The sequence below is a fragment of the Gambusia affinis genome, linkage group LG12 (genome assembly GCF_019740435.1).
Source record: "Gambusia affinis linkage group LG12, SWU_Gaff_1.0, whole genome shotgun sequence".
In the NCBI taxonomy this organism is placed as follows: Eukaryota; Metazoa; Chordata; class Actinopteri; order Cyprinodontiformes; family Poeciliidae; genus Gambusia; species Gambusia affinis.
The window spans coordinates 20,201,881-20,218,172 of NC_057879.1; the positions used below are offsets into that span (position 1 = coordinate 20,201,881).

General features: G+C 40.2%; 2 protein-coding genes across 20 annotated transcripts in view; both read right to left on the minus strand.

Moving 5' to 3' along the window:
- Positions 1-1,963: 1,963 nt before the first annotated feature.
- On the minus strand, positions 1,964-3,732 carry LOC122841132 (la-related protein 6-like). Its single transcript, XM_044134174.1, has 3 exons — positions 3,331-3,732; positions 3,069-3,255; positions 1,964-2,967 (listed from the first exon to the last, which is right to left on the minus strand). Exons 1-3 carry the CDS (start codon positions 3,375-3,377, stop codon positions 2,074-2,076), a joined length of 1,128 nt encoding a protein of 375 aa, XP_043990109.1. The 5' UTR covers positions 3,378-3,732; the 3' UTR covers positions 1,964-2,073.
- Positions 3,733-6,612: 2,880 nt separating this feature from the next.
- Positions 6,613-16,292, minus strand: part of LOC122841847 (receptor-type tyrosine-protein phosphatase F-like) — a 239,707-nt gene continuing 230,027 nt past the window's right edge. For all 19 annotated transcript variants that reach the window (XM_044135465.1, XM_044135464.1, XM_044135463.1 and 16 more), the window contains 5 exons: positions 13,586-13,712; positions 11,920-12,045; positions 11,002-11,156; positions 9,509-9,644; positions 6,613-8,417 (listed from right to left, as the gene is read on the minus strand). In XM_044135465.1, coding sequence (XP_043991400.1) covers positions 8,349-8,417; positions 9,509-9,644; positions 11,002-11,156; positions 11,920-12,045; positions 13,586-13,712 — 613 coding nt within the window. In that variant the 3' untranslated portion in view covers positions 6,613-8,348. The remainder of the gene's footprint in view (positions 8,418-9,508; positions 9,645-11,001; positions 11,157-11,919; positions 12,046-13,585; positions 13,713-16,292) is intronic.

Consider the following 16,292-nt stretch of genomic DNA (forward strand, 5'->3'; position numbering starts at 1 on the left):
TGTCCACTGTCCACATTTACGTTTGTTGTAAACATTTAATTTCTCTTTGAGATCAATAAAATATTTACGGTTTACGGTCTTTCTCATTTCTACTGTTTAGGGTATAGCCAGTAGGCACCAAGGAAAATGAATGTTGCTACTGGATTGGTTGCTTAGAAATGGCATTATTACAGCTAGCTACTTCAACTTCCCGAGCTGTATTTTATTTAAATTATTTTTGAAGTGCTCTATGGGACAAATTAAAGAATTAGGCAATTTCTGGGAGAATAATATGAAGTTTTATTCCCAAACAACTAGCAAAAAAGGCGGGGCACCACTGTACTACTACTATTATTTTTTCCTAATGTATTTTTTAGATGACAAATATACAGTGTGTTACTGCAGGTATTCTTTTTTTTTTTTTTTTTTTTTTTACATGTAGCAGCCATATTAGATTTTGAGTCTGGTGTTGCTTTCCTGCTTAAAATACAAAATAAAATTCAGGAGATATTTTTGTTTATTTTTTTTCTCACTAATTGCAGCTGAAAGTTCAAATAAAAATGTTTCAACCACATATGTTTTTGTTTTTTTTTTCAATATAAAATAACACAACTAACTGAAAAAGTCCAAACCTACTGTATTTATCAGTGTGGTGGTTCTTGGAAATATACGTATTTACTGAGATGGTACCTATTAGAAAGGGAGATTATAAAAAATTATCTGTCTTATTGTTTAAAGTACAGCGGAGATCAGCGATGTGCCAAGAAATTAAGAAAGAATTCCTCGTCTTTCTAACTCTTCGAGTTTTTTACTGGCAGTCAGCAGGTGCAAATCCAACTTTGAAAACCCAAAGCAGACATGATTATTCGCGCTAACTTTGACATAAAGTCCAGTTGCGGGCCAAAACAGCACATGTAAACATATAACGACTTCCAGTTAGCAGGAGAGGTCATGCTTTTGTAGCCTTGAAAGGGATCCATCGGCACAGAAACATTTCCTGACACCGGGCAGGAACATTTCTACTTTATAAATATTGTTCACAGATGTGTAAGTATTCAAAGCCCAGCCCTGACTGTTTGCTAAAGCCTAACAGCTGTTAATTGCAAAATCAAGTCAGCGACAGCGCGAGTCAAACGAGTTTGTATACACTGAAAAGTCTCTCTCAACAGCAAAGATTACATTAGTCAGAAAGACATTTGCGTTTGAACACACAAGAACAAAGAAAAGGAAAGCAAAGAATTCTTCCAATCTTTATATGACCAAGATCCATATGCTGGGGATTGAACCTTTTCCACTGGGCGTGGATGAGTGAAGAACCGCTTTCTGTTTAGTTTGGGGCAAGATTTTAAGGAAGCCCTCAATCAGTAACACTATAAACAAACCATTCCAGTTGAGGTGTCATTAAAACGACTGGAAATCAGGCACAACCATCGCTGCTCTCGTCTTGCACAATCTGCGGTTTGACGATTGGACAAGTGGCCCTTTTGCCAAACTGTCATCTCGGTGAATGGAAAGCTACTTTCCAAAGACTCTGAGTCTAAACAGACATTTTTGCACAGAAAGCAGAAGGATAATGAGAGCTTTGTCTGACTTTTTTTTATGTTGACAGACAACCACATTTTGTCTGAGAGACTTGGTAAGGTAAATGGCTCCTGGCTGAGGAACAAATATACAAGGCAATTTGCTACTATGATCAGAAGAGCAGAGGCCAAGAGGTGAAGATGCCTCTAATCTTCCCAAAGAACCCTTTTGGCATTTGGACACTCTAACTTCAGATTCTTCTGCTGCAGCTTATGCAACACCCTCTTCTCCACTTTTTACAGGGGGAGAGAGCCTATTCAACTCCATTCAATTACAATCAATCTCAACTGTTTAAAAGCATAATAAACTGAACAAAGTGTCAGGAAACACTATTTAACACAAGTAAATGCTGCCCTCACCTGTCAGTGGTTTCTAACTACATGCAGAAATGACTGAACATTCATCAGCAGAACTTAATTCTTTAATGGAAACAAATTTTCTGTGTTCTTGTGTCAGATTTTTGAGTATTTTCTTCTCAGCTCAGTCTTCTTTCTGATCTCCTCTAAAGCTATTTCATTCAAGAAAGTCATATTTCTGCCTTCTGGCATTAAAACCTTTGGTATCGTCGGGACCAAAGGGCTGACGCAGGACTTTTAGTATTAAGCCGGTTGTGTTCAGGTGCTCAGCCGTCTCCAGCTTTGCTGCACTGGCTGCAGATTTGCGCTTTAGTACCCACGGGCACTGAGAAAACGGTGTGTTGCGGTCTCCGGAGCACCAGTCTGTCCAGCTGTATCTCTTAGTTAATCCTCGCAATGACTTTTGACTGCAGCTGGAGTCCTCCTGGCCTGCTGGAGGAGGATATGCTTCTCCAGTTTCTTCAGAAAACCTGAGAGGTGAGGGAGGGTCCTGCTGGAGCGAAACCTGAGAGACGTTCTGAGGATCTCCCATAGAACATGTGGCGTCTCCTTTGTTCTCCAATGGATCAAACTTATTGATGCTCTGCACTGACTGCCATCCCAGCGGCACCACACACAGGCCCCTCCCATTAATCTTCTCTTCTTCTCTGAGAGAGCTGTAGGCCTTACGGACCGATTCCAAACTATTAAACTTCATCACGGCACACAAAATCTGGCCGAGCTCTTTGTGACGTTTGGCGTAGCATTGCAACTCTTTGGGAAGCTCCTCTCCGGGATGCAGGATCCAGACTGACGCGACGTCACCTGGCGAGTCAAACCTCTGGAGGATGCTCAGTAAGAGCGAAGGCTGCCCTGGGTCAGCTCCGTCCTCTCCGCTCTGCTCCTCTGAAGCGTTCCAGATGAGGAGGAGCCGGCTGGTGGGGGAGCACATCAGCCACTGAGGGAGAACCTCTTTGCGTCGCACTTTGGTGCATTCCTCGTTCAACTCCAGGAGGTCTGAGCACTCTGCGGCCGCTAGAGTCATGTACCAGTTCGTGGTCAGAGCCTTTATCTGTGGCAAATATTGAACATTTTAGCTTTGTTTGCATTTTTACTGCGTTGTTTCTATTCAAACTGCGCCAGAGAGAACACAAACCTGAGAAGTACATTTACCTTTTTCAGACAAGTGAGAAGCTTGAGACTGACATAGCCCTGCTTGTTCTTTTGCATGTGTTTTAGCAGGAAGCCATCCTCCGCCAGGTGACTGTCGGAGAACATTTCCTCCAAGTGGTCTTTAATCTTCAGGCAGAGTAACTGTGCTTCACGGTCTTCTGCATCCTGGTTGGATTCTGCACCATTTCTACAACATATTTTACAGTATACTGTAAAAGCCAGCAGCATAGGTTAGTCAAGCCTAGGTTTCATGTTTTCTTACCCATTCAGATCACTCATTGTGCCTCCTAATGGTGCCGTTTCTGGCATTTTCCACGTCAAATACAGATATTCAAAAAGAGAATAACAAAAAACTACTGCAGAGGTATAAATCAGAGTGCGTAAAGTTTGTTTCTCCAGCCACAGTGATGCCAGTTGCTTTGTGTGGTATCCAAAACAACATTTTGTAAAATGCCACAGCCAGAATTCTGCCCAACACAATGCAGCCCCACAAAAACAGAGAGAATTTGCAGTCAAAACAATTTACTCTGCTACAAATGAGCTTCATGTGGGCACACTATTAGCTGTCATGAAGTGAATATTATTAGCGCCAAAACTAAGCTGCACAGCAGAGATAACAGCAGCGTGCCGACACAAAAGAGCAAGCAACACCATTAGAGGTGTGAATTTCTGCAGTGCAGTTTAGAGCCGAGAGCACAATTGAATCAGAAATATGATTCTGCTTAATTCCAACGTACACAATGCTGCGTGGTCTATAGAAGCATTTAAGTGTAAACAAAACCTGTCACTTAAATCCAGCTTCATGTTCTGCTTTGTGTTCTCATGTCCTCAGATATGATTCGTCTTGAGTCGGGAGGCCAAGAGGAACAAATCTATCACTTAACATTCATTTGCTTTAAGAAAGGTCATTGTTCATATGTATGATACAAACACAAACCAAGACATATGAATGCAATCCCTCCCGGACTAAATGCTATCAGTCTGTATTAAACTATTACAGACTGCATGGAGGTATGAAAGCCTGCTGCTGAAAGGGAGACTGTGAATTTGAAGCATGGAGGGAAGCAGAGATTAAGAGAGACGAAGGAGTTCTGAACCCAAAAGACATTAAATATTTTTGTTAAAATAGATTTTGGTAATTCTATGAAACTCAAAGCTAAGGCCAGTGGGTTTTTATCATGTTTAAATGGCAGTTGTGTTTTCATAGCAAAATACCAGAGCTGCTTGAAAATCTTACAGAATATTTTTGTGACTCATTGGTTACACGTGAGCAGCAAACAGAGACTTCAGGCACTTAAGAATCAACAGTGTTTTTCACTGTCTCTTACATGCTTCTCATTCCAGATTGTTTGCAGAAGATGGTGCATTTAGTAAAAATCAAGCTCTACTGCTCATCTGTGGGAACGGTTTGAGAAGGGAGAGACTGGAAAAGACATTTAGAGCGCGATGGTTCTCGGGCATTTTATAACAGCTGGCCCAGTACAGATGGACATTTGTGGATTACTGTAGTATGTGGAAAATAATTTGAATAACAATGAAATATTAGGAAAACCTACAAAGAAATCACTTGAGGACCTGAAAATCTTTTTATTTCCTGTTATGAAAATAGTGAGCGGGTTGAGATTTAAAATTGCAATTCTGTCTCTAAGTGTTATCTTGGTTGGCGACTCTGTTCCTCTTGAACTGAACCCACTTCTGAGTGTGTTTTTAAAATCTCTATGGATAAAACATTTCAAACACTGTCATCATATTGAGATTTTGGCCACTTCTTACTGGTGCATGGAAACAAATGGCATCACTTTTTCCAAGGACAGCTCACCCCCACCAGACATGTGACGAGAGCAAAGACAAAAACAGAAATTATGCTGTCTCTCTGATGTGGAATCACCAGAGACGTTCTTTTAAGAAATGACTAAGCCGTTATGATGACAACTGAACAATCTCAGTTTTGTCGCAGCAGCTGGTAGACGTGGCTGAAAACTCTGAAAAGGTTCAGATGATTTTGTCTATTTGGTAAATAATAGTATTTTTCCAGACTTATTGTCTTCCCTTTTAACAATGTTGTTTTTGTTAAAAAAAAAAATCCCAAACATAACTTCCTTTTTATTGCAGTGGTAATAACAGTAAAAATTTGGTCCATTTTAACAGTGAGGTTTAAACATTTCCTTACCTCTCTTCATATTCTTACTACAGCAGCACATTATGTCAAGTTTCCATCACATTATTATTGCATGAAATACAGCAATCACAAAGGATTATTTGGTAAGGATTTTGAGTGTAATGCCTATAAATACTTAAATATCAAGCATTTGCATCCCACCTATTCTTGATCTTTAGCAGCTAGATGCTACAACTCAAAGTATTTTCTTTGATACTGGTTAGATTTACCTCCAAGAGTGAAGGTAAGTAAGGGTGTTAGCATCTGCGGTAACTCTAAATTGGTTTCCATTGTGTGTATTAATGCATATTAAGATACATTTTTATATTTGAACTGTTAAAATGGGCAGAAATGGCTGTTTTTGGAGGGATTAAGTGTTGTGGCTGTGCTCTCTAATCTCAGCAAAATGAAGCCATAGTTAAACAGGATATAGTAGACTACTAGTTAAGTTTCTAGTCCATTGGTCAACAACCATTCAGCACAGAACACTTTTTGCCTTTGCTTCCAACATAACATTTTCACAGAGCCAAAATGTTATCCTACAGATTTTTTTTAAAATATATGCATTGCAAAAATTGAGTTTTAATGTGACATCTTATTTCTTTTTTTTAAAATTTGAACTTAAGATCTAACTTGTCAAGAAACTGTTTCATTCAATGAAGCCACTTGAGTATTTTACAAAATTTAAGGCATGTAGTTTAAACAAAATTACACAAAAGAATAGAAAATAATCTCTTACTCCATTAGCTTCATTTCATTGTAGGCGGTCCATGCTGAAAAATATCTGAGGCAGCTTTTAATATTGGTACAGTTAACATTGTTTGAAGTTAAGAGCCGATGTGGAACAGCAAAAATGCTTCAGATTTATGTGTAATTGTTGGTGTGATAATTGTATCAACTAAAATGTTTTTTTTCTTCTGTTCCCTCTCTAAATAAAAATACTTGGTTATTCAGTCTGAGAAAATGCTGATGCCATAAAAGATTACACAGAAGCACACTAGAACTCAAAATAGATTTTTGATCATCAAATAAATCAGAGAAGCCTCTGGTGGTTTTATGCAGAAGCAAAATGGAAAATCATTATTAGGTGATGATCTAAAACAGGGGTCTCAAACTCCAGGCCTCGAGGGCCGCAGTCCTGCAAGTTTTAGATGTGCCTCTGCTGCACCACACCTGAACAGAATAATTAAGCCTCTGGAGAACTGGTCTACACAAGGTGGAGGTGATTAAGCCATTTCATTCCAGTGTTTTGTACCTGTGGCACATCTAAAAATTGCAGGACTGCGGCCCTCGAGGCCTGGAGTTTGAGACCCCTGATCTAAAAAGTACTTTCACCATGCAAGCATTGTAAAAATTCAAACCAAGAATCAAAGCATTCAAAGCCGGTCTTTGTACAAAAACCCAATTATTTAACTTTATTAACATCAAGGTTTTTCTTTTTCATTTTATCAACAGTTGATTCTTTAGTTCCAGTTCTTTATCAACAGATAGAAAACAGACTGTGTGTACAACAGATTGAACCCCTACAGCACTAAGCATTCACAAGGTAGAAATGAACATTTTTTTTGTTTTTCAGGTCCTCCCCCTCTTTCCTCTCCACGACCCGGTTAGATCGGAAGCTGCTGTTCCCGCGGGTCGTGTAGTAGAAGGTGTGTGCTCGCCCGGTGAAGAGTTGTCAGCTTTGATGATGCTTGAGGGGAGAGGCGGGGTTGTGCTGTTTCCTCACATGGACAACCAGCTGTTGAAGTTACAATGGTAGTACAGTAGATACAATGGTGTCTCCATTAATACACACTCTAGGACAGCAGGCTCTGTCTCTAGGTAGATCAGCAGAAATATTCCTTTTTAACAATATATTTTTGAAGCTGTGTATATATCTATGTGTAATCGTACATATATATAATCAGTCATAATTATATATATGTGTGTATATATATATATATATTTATAGTTCTATTTCTGTATAAAATATCAGGTTTCAGTCCAAAGGTCTGAGATTTTGTCCCTCTGTAGGAATGGTTGATTCTGTACAAGTACCGATGCTGATGGCTCGGCTCCCCCAACCCATAACGAACCACTTCCGCTTGGCGAACCCGATCGAGCTCGATGGCAAGAAGCGAGGACGTGGGGAGGGACTTGAAGAGCATCTCGACTTTATTCAGAGATCGTGAGTTTTTGTGTTTTCCTGTCGCCTACCCCTTGGGTACAAAAGTCTGCTTTCTTCAGGTAAGTTCTCCGCTGTGGAGCATGAAGGCCTCAATGCCATAGGCTTCTGATGAAAAACAAACCTAAAAAAAGGGAAAACCTCAAACAAAACCAGAAATGATGTGCTTCGCATTTCTGTGCGCCTCGTGTGACTTGTGTTTCAGCGTTCTGCTGCGATTACAGAGGGACGACTACAGCAAGTCTGTGTTCTCGAATCAAATCTCAAAGTTGATTTTCGTAACGGCAAGTGAAAAGGCAATTCGAGTTGTTGAACTGACAACGACCATAAGGAACTATGAGAAAATCAAAACAACGATAAAAGAAACCTGAAAGCAGCTTGGACAACAGTGGTCCTCTTGTATTAGTATCGAGAGGCATGTTAAAAACACATGGCCTCGTGTGCTAAAGTACCCTAAAAACGATTATGAATATAATGCTTGCTCCTCTGAGCAGTTTGAAACGACAACAAAAAAAGAAATGTCTGGTGTTAAAATGATTAATAAAAACATAAAAAAAGTATACTAAACAATAACTTGTCATAATAAATCATATCGACAAATCAACAAAAAGATGAAAACAGAGAGGATGCTCTCTTTGTGCTACCAGTAGCCTTTGACAATCAGGGAGGTTTGGCTTCGACAGGAATCTGCTCTGTCGCGTCTGTACAAGAGTCGTCGCTGTTTCTGTCATCTTTAAAGCAAAAAATATTGGGCGTTTGGTGATCTCGACGTATATCTGTGATTAGTTGGAAAACCCTTGACGGATGGCGGCGAGCTCGTCCCGTTCTCTGGGAGCCAGGGGTCGAGAGTCGGGGCGGGGCGGGGGGTCAAGTGATTGGATGTATGGCGGCTGAAATGGGACACTTGGCACACTCCTGAGAGGTCTGACCGCGGTAAGCTGCTTCGGTGGAAGAGTGGTTACGTTGCATAGTGGTCAAAGCTCCCCAGGTACTCCAGTGCTGCCCTGTAGCACAGCTGGTACTGGTCCTGGTGGGAAGGAGGAGAAAGTAGTGAGTAGGTGTTCAGATTCCCCTCTAAGTCAACTAATAGTTCCCACAATCCCACGACACACTGCCTTGTGATTATTTATAATTATTGAGCTTGTGATAAACAAACAGAAAGTAAAGCAAATAAAAATAAAAGTAAATACCGCAGCACAATGCTGCTTAACACGCTATTGGCTGGTGATTGCAAAGCAGCCGATGTAGGAGCACCATTCATTTCCCTTGGTGCTGATTGGCTGTTCCCACATGAGTGAAAATAAAGATTGGCTGCTAAGACGATTTCCACTGTTTGTTTTGATGCATGTTAAGTTACATACAGAGTTTGAACTAATAAAATAGATACTAGTAAGCAATATTAGAGGGGGTCTCAAGTATTTAAATTTCAGCTTTTTGTGGGCTGCGGTGTCCAAACTGTTTGCCTTGGAGGCCAAAACTGGCTAATTTAAACTAAAAACACAAAAATTTGTTTGATATTTGTTTAGATTTTAAGTCTTATCTAAAAGTTGCAGGATGCAGCTCCTAGAAGCCTGAAGTTGCCTGCTGTAGATAAAAACATGTTCATGTTTTAGGAGCCAGATTTGTAGCAAAACCTGAAAATGGGAGTTATTCTAATTTGCCTTAGTTTCTGTATAAATACTCAGATAATCATGTATATTTTGATTCACTTTCACAGTATGATGATCTAAATCCCAGTGAAGTGTATCTCCGGGTTTAGAGGCTACAACACGTCTGGAGTCGCTTTAGCAAATCTAAAAACCAAAAACATTTAAATCCTTCCCAAGATTAGTTTTTATATCCTTTGTCTGCTCCAGAGTTCATGTATTTGATAAAAGAAATCTGATAACACAGCATGAGTTTGTTGTGGGATTCCTGCTGCACCACCAAAGCCTCTATTAAAGTGGGATTTGTCACTAAGTCTTTGTTGTTGTGCAGCCCATCCTCTAAAGGAGGACACTTTGGACAGCATCAGTCTTGACTGTCGCAGCGATTCCAGCATTAACTTTCAAACAGCTTCCTGTCTGAGTACGCATTAAGGTCTGAACAACATCCTGAGCATCAGCGCGTCGTCCTGACCTCAGTCTGCACCATGGCGGGCCGCTGGGTGCGGAGCGTCTTCACCGTCTGGAAGAGGTCCACCACGCCCTCGTACCTCATCCGCTCCAGCACGATGCTGAGGGTGATGAAGACTCCGGTCCTGCCTACCCCGGCACTGTGAAAACACAAACACACACACACACGCATTCATTACTGCATTTACCATAACATCTCACATGATGGATGCTGGAAATTTCTCAGAGGGCAATAAAGAAAAACCCTCTAAAAAGTCATTTTAGTTTTATTGCTTCTGGTTTACTGAACTCCGGAGGGGAGACACTGCAGGTACATTAGCAACGGCTCACAATAAAACAAATAAAAGTTAGAGTAATTACCACAGAGGCCACAAATCTAAATGATGAATTTTGAGTAGGAGACTGTCAGAGATAATAATGATGCTATGAGAGACTGCATGATTAAAGCCCAGATTGATAACAAATGACTGTATTTAAAAGGTGAAGCAGAGGTTCACCTTTCTAATCCTTGTCTGATAATCTCCCTGCAGGCTCTCTGAGACTCCGCCAGCTTGTTGTGTTTTAATTTTAATCCTGACAGTTTCAGCTGTTCTCCATTTCTCCTCCTCTGCTTTGTTCAGGCTCAGTTTATCAGCATCGTCTAGATTCTGGCTTGTCATGTTCAGGTTTTTGGCTTTTATCAAAGAATCAGTCACTTTGTGTTATTTTAGTGCACTTCATGCTGTATCTAGCAAAATGTTTGCTTTCTCTTTGACCACTCTTCTTTTTAAAAAGGTAAGAGTTCATTTAAATCGGTCAATTTCATGACACAAACCTCACTTTAAGCATACTTCATCAATTTTAAATAGGTGTGTTTAGTTTAAAACACAGCTGAAATGATTTATCAGATTAACTGATTATTTAAATCGTCAACTAATTTAGTATTTGATTAATTAACTGGGTTATACAAAAACAAAAAAAACCTGAAAGAACAACATACTCACAGCAGTAATTGAACTAAAACTTTACAAAAGTATAAACATTTTGCTTTTACTGACAGTTTTAGCTTCACCTGGTTCAAATTCTGTACAAAAATTATGAATTGCTTAAACAAAAAAAAAAAAAAGAGTCAACATCAATATAGAGAAGATCTGATCTCTTAAGTGAAACAGGAAGGTTTGAGCTTTTCCCATGTTGATGTTAGAAAACGTGTTCAGCTCCAGATGCATTCTTTGCTGTAAATGATCAACTGTTCACTAAATGAATGCTGTGTAACTGCATATAAAATAAAATATTTAATGTTTAAACAAGTAACTTATTTATTTATTTGCATCTTTTAATGTATGTCTAATATTCTCTTAAGATGTAAATGAAAATCTGCAGAATGTCTAAATTTTCTTTCTTATTAATCGACAGAATAATCGATTTCTAAATTAATCATGAGTTGCGGTCCTACTCTTGAGTTATTTAGTAGTTATAAAGTAGAGCTATCAGTTACAAATGTTGCGCCTTTCTTACCTGCAGTGTACAGTGATTGGTCCATCTTGTCCAAACTGCTCCTTAGTTTTGTGCACTTGTCCAATGAAATCGATGAAACCCTCTCCAGTTTTTGGCACTCCCTGCTCAGGCCAGTCAGTGAACTGGAACTGGCGGATTGTTCTGGATTGTCCATCCTGATGGGCACAGATATGGATTTTCAGTACGGTTGAACTGGGCTGTTATTTGCAGAAAGCGCAATAAAAAAAAATAAAAACGAGAGCAAGCCAGAGGTCCAAGTTGAGGTCTATATGAGTGCATCTAATTTCCACCTGGGTTGTGATTTAAGTAAAACCGACATCCAAGATGGGAGACGAAACCAGCAGGCTGCAGCTCAGAGGCATTTTTTTTCCTCCCGTCTGTCCAGAATTTGCCTCTTTTTGTTTAAAATATAATCACTTTAAATGGCCTCCATGTTTGTGCTGTGAAAGCATACATTTAGAAGCCAAGACTGTGAGCCACATGTATATAAAAGAAGAAGTGGATGTGGGATTAGAGTGCGGCAGCCGTGGGAGCCTTCAGATGACACTGAGGTGTATTTATAGCACATTGAAACTACTGCATCACAGGGAGTTCCAGTACTGCCCCCCCCCAACCCCCCCTCAGGGACCCAAGCATGTGCTTTTCATGTATTTTCACAGCAAATCACACACATCCACACACACCAAAGACAATCTATAGAGCAAGCCTACTGTTTCTAAATCTGGGTAAACACGGTGCATTCACTGGGTGTCAGCCTGTCAGGGAAAATAACACGGGACCTGCTCTGATCACTGCTGCTGTTTCTGATGAGAGCTAAAGTGAGCAGAGATTCTGGTTGGATGCTTGGATTTCTAAGAGTTGCTGGGGATTTTGAAGGAAGCCCACAGACTTCTTTTCTCTCTCTCTTTCTCAACGTACCCTGGCATCTGTGACTTTGAACTCTCTGAGGATGTACTGAGGCATGTTGTACTCAGCCATTGGATCCACCACAAAGTACTGGTACCTGGCGGAACGCTCTGCTGGCCAGTACTGATGACACTTCTCCTGCAAGAAAAAAGAAATTTTCAACAAAATTCTTCTGCGATGGAAGAAAAACCCACTTCTTCATTATCACTTAATGACTGCCTTGTGATCACATGTGGCTTACTGGAAGTTGTTAATCATTTTCAGCGATGGAAATGTCTCTGCTCACAAAAGAGAATCCCAAAAGACTAATCTATGGTTTAGAAAAACCGATTCATCTTCGGTGGCAAAATATTTACATAATTTGTTAGTGTTCTTAACTACAGTCATGAGGGCTTTTATTTCTATCAGCGCCGCTTATGGTTGAGAGGGTGATAAAAGCTGTAGCTGTGCGGCTGAGTAATGTCAGAATCGCCTAAATCATCAGCAGAAACGGCTAAAATTCATTTGATGGGGGACCAAAACGCTTCTGCAGATTTTGCCTTTCAAAGAAGCAGCTCAAACTTCTTCTAATTGTCTACTTCTACACGTGGGATGACATAATAGAGCAGCTTGCAAAAGTATTCATACCACTCGTGCTTTGTACAGGTTTGTCCTTTATGGACTGTTGAATGAAAGTAACACAAAGGGTGTTTTCACACCGGATAGTTTGGTACATTTATTACATTTTCATTTGCTGCGGTTCACTTTTAAGCTGCACTGACAAACCAAACCCTTACAAACTCCTGTTCACCTCCTCGCTTATATAACTACTGAAGGAAATGACACAAAAACATCAGAAGAAGATCTGAACACAACTTCCTACTTCACAAAATGTAAACTAAAATGGAGTGGCGTCAGATTTTAGCTGTTATGGTTTTTCTCTTTTGTCTTTGGCAGAAAACGACAAGCCATTGGTCCCGGTAGAGCCAGACACAGGAGCTGTTTTGGTTTTACTAACCCAGAATGCTCTGCACTGTTGTCTGCTTCCTACTTTTGGAGCGGCCTCCAGCTCGCTTGGCATTCGAACTGCACCAGAGTTCACTTCAACAGCCCAAAAGGGCAAACTTTGGCACAGTTTGAATGCATTTGTGAATGCCAAGCGGACCAGAGACCGTAACACCTAAAGTTTTAATCCAATAAAAATTTCAAAAAGATTCTAGCAAAGCACTGAACATGTCCACGACAAAACAACTAATCTTTTATCTACCTCGGTGAGAATGGGAACTACCATGGAATTCTTAAATATTTCAATCCTAATTATGGAATGGTGTCCAAAGATTTCCCATCAGAACTTTACATTCAAAGCGGCCAAATATGAACAAACTCTGCCTTCAACAGGTCTCATTTTAAAGCACAGGCAACTGGAGTTATCGGCATGCTTGGAATGCATCCAGATATTGACAAATCTGACACCAAGGCGGCCTGATTTGAACCCTCCGAGCCGCGCTGATAAGGAGGTAAACTCTGAGCCGCAGTTATTGTTCAGGTCTGGAATGAATTAATATTTGAGCAGCCCAGCTCAGCGGTTTAGCCGGGGTGAGCCGGCCTGCTAGAGATGGCTATCATCTGCCTGAAACGCTTCGCTGGCCTTACAGGGTGCCGTATCTGTGGTGTTTTTGGGTGTGAGTTTTTGTATTACCCGGCCCATTTCACGTAGCTTGGTGAGCATGACCACGATGGTGGAGTTGTGCTCCCACAGCATCCTCCAGAAATCCTCGGTGGTCTCACTCAGGGGTCCCTGTGTGGCGATGTAGGCTTTCTGCTGTCTGTAGGTGAAAATACACAGAGAGGGCAAAACCAATAAACGTTACAGGGAATCAATATCAACTTTACGGCACTTTTACAACAGACATTATGAAGCGTATTACAAAGCAATAACTACAGGAAGAACTTTAAGAGAGCTGCTGTAAAAAGGTTAGCAAATGCTAACTGAACTGTCCTCCACTGTGCCACAGTTGGGTCATCTGACTGGAAACTTTTTACAATTCTTTAAATTTTAAACTTAAGATAATAAATGAAATCCAAGGATTCTCTTGGATTCTCTTGGAAAAAAGGGGAAATAGTCCTTTATCTTCACATACAGAAATCTGCATCATTAGTCAGCCACAGAATTTTCTTCTAGCCGTATCAAAAAATAAACAAACTGCTCAACCTGCATGGAAGATTTCAATAATTCATTAGTCAAACTATTTGATGAATGGATCACATATGTATAAAAATTGGCTAATCATAATTTCTCAATATGGTTATAACTTCATTTGAGATCCAGAGCATCAAAAAATACACTGACTTTAATTGTAGCCTATTAAACCATGATATAGATTGGTAGAAACACATCAGTTGCAGAAAATTGACTGATCCAGAAATATTTAAAACATTCAGATTCATCTATGTGTATATTTAATTATGTAGTGACCATCAAAGGTTGTAGCTGCTGTTTTTATATTCTTGTTAAGTATATAATGTTATTCTAAACCCACAGGGCTACTGAAGCATTTCCTTTATTTACAGAACCGCCACTTTTAGATCAAAGCGTTCAATCAGTCTCGTTGTAGAGCAACCTAAGCACCACTTATATATAAATCTGAATTTAGTTTTTGTTGAACTGCAATACATTTGAACAGTTGGATGGAGTCTTGCTGCCCTTTTTCTCCAGAGAAATTTCCGAAACAAAAATATAGAAGCTGCAAGTGAATAGTGGAGATATAGATATGATGGGGATAAATGCAAGAATGAGAAACATAAGCTGTCTGTTCATCCTTCAAATGCAAAGGTCTGTAGAACTGAGGATGACAAAGATTTTTCTTGTTCATAATATACATAGTAAATAATTCATGGTCACTCTCCTCTTTGAGCAATTCTAGCTTGTATAGATCGCTCCTTCTCTCTCTCCGTCTTTGTAACCCAATCCTGTATTAGGGAGGGAGGGCACTCGATATGCTCACCAAACTGGAGATGAGCTCATCCTCTGAGATGCCAGAGCAGTGCTGCTGTCCTACGTGACTTTGCGCAGCCTGAGCAGTTCTCCTGTTGACCAGCAGGTGGCAGCAGTGTTCCTATCACCAGCAAGGAGACAGCCAGTGCAGAAGAGCATGCATAATTGCACGCAGACACACTTGCATATGTTTGCCGCACATGTAAACCTGCATTCAGGTGTAGGTATTTATCAGAGCAGCAGCTCTGAATGTGTATTCAGATGCGCTGCTGCCGCCGAAGCACGCACACACACACCCTCAGCCATGGCTGAACAGCTAATGAAGGTGCTGCAGGCGAGGCTCTAATATGGAACCGGGAGATTAGAATATGCTCAGGGCCTCGCTCGTACAAATACAGAGAGAACAGAGAGGAGAGGATAGAAGAAGAGACGGAATCAAATTAAAATTAGGAGGGAAAAAAAGATCTGCAAAGCTCAGAGAGGAGAAGGAGGCGGAGGAGCGAGCAGTGCTCTTTCCAGCTGGCCATCATAGTGCAATGTAGGTCTCAGAACTGAAGATGGGAGGAAATCACCCCTTCCTAACTGTCACAACTGGTCACTTTGTTGCCTATGCAACAAGGAGAAATATTTCATTTCCCCCTATTTGTAGAGAAATCTGTGTAGAGGAATAAGAATCACGCTATGATTTTGCCAAAGCTGAAAAGAAAGGACATGACAAACAAACTAATGGCAAGCAGTTCTAAAAGGGGTCCAAGTCCTCATTATGAAGTCTAACCCCAACCCATGCCTCACCCAGCACACCTCCCTCTGTGTCTCCCCCTCAGGTTGACTTATTAGATCATTGATAAAAAAATAAAAAGAACTTTGTAAGAAATGGCTTAAGGGAAGTGGTTTCTGAGCTTTTACTTGATGGCAACTTAATGTTGGTCTGAAAAGAGCGTTTTTCAAAATCAGTGCAGTTTGAATAGCTGTAGTGTTCAAGCTGCACAGATTTTTTTACATAAATGCCCATTTTTATTTTTTTACTCCTAAAGAAATATATGCGCCTTCGAGCTGAAAGGACTCTCCACTTTCATGGGTAGACACCCATTCAGAAATTTACAAAAATCCCACCATTGATTTGTCTGGTAATAAAAACAAGAAATTTGTAAATAATACCTTTCAATTGTCTTCACTATGTACTTTAGTGCTCTATAACACAAGGAACGCTGACTAAACCAATACTTTACAGATTAAACTGTGTAAATGACAAAACACTGGAAATAGACCAGAAGACGGACGGCATCAACTTTTCTGGTCCATTTAAAACATTTAACAAGATGTTTTTCATTATATTTTACTTCATCACCACATTTACACTTTTGTTCATAAGCCACACCCACTTTGGGTAATCGTGGTCATGTTGAGCATG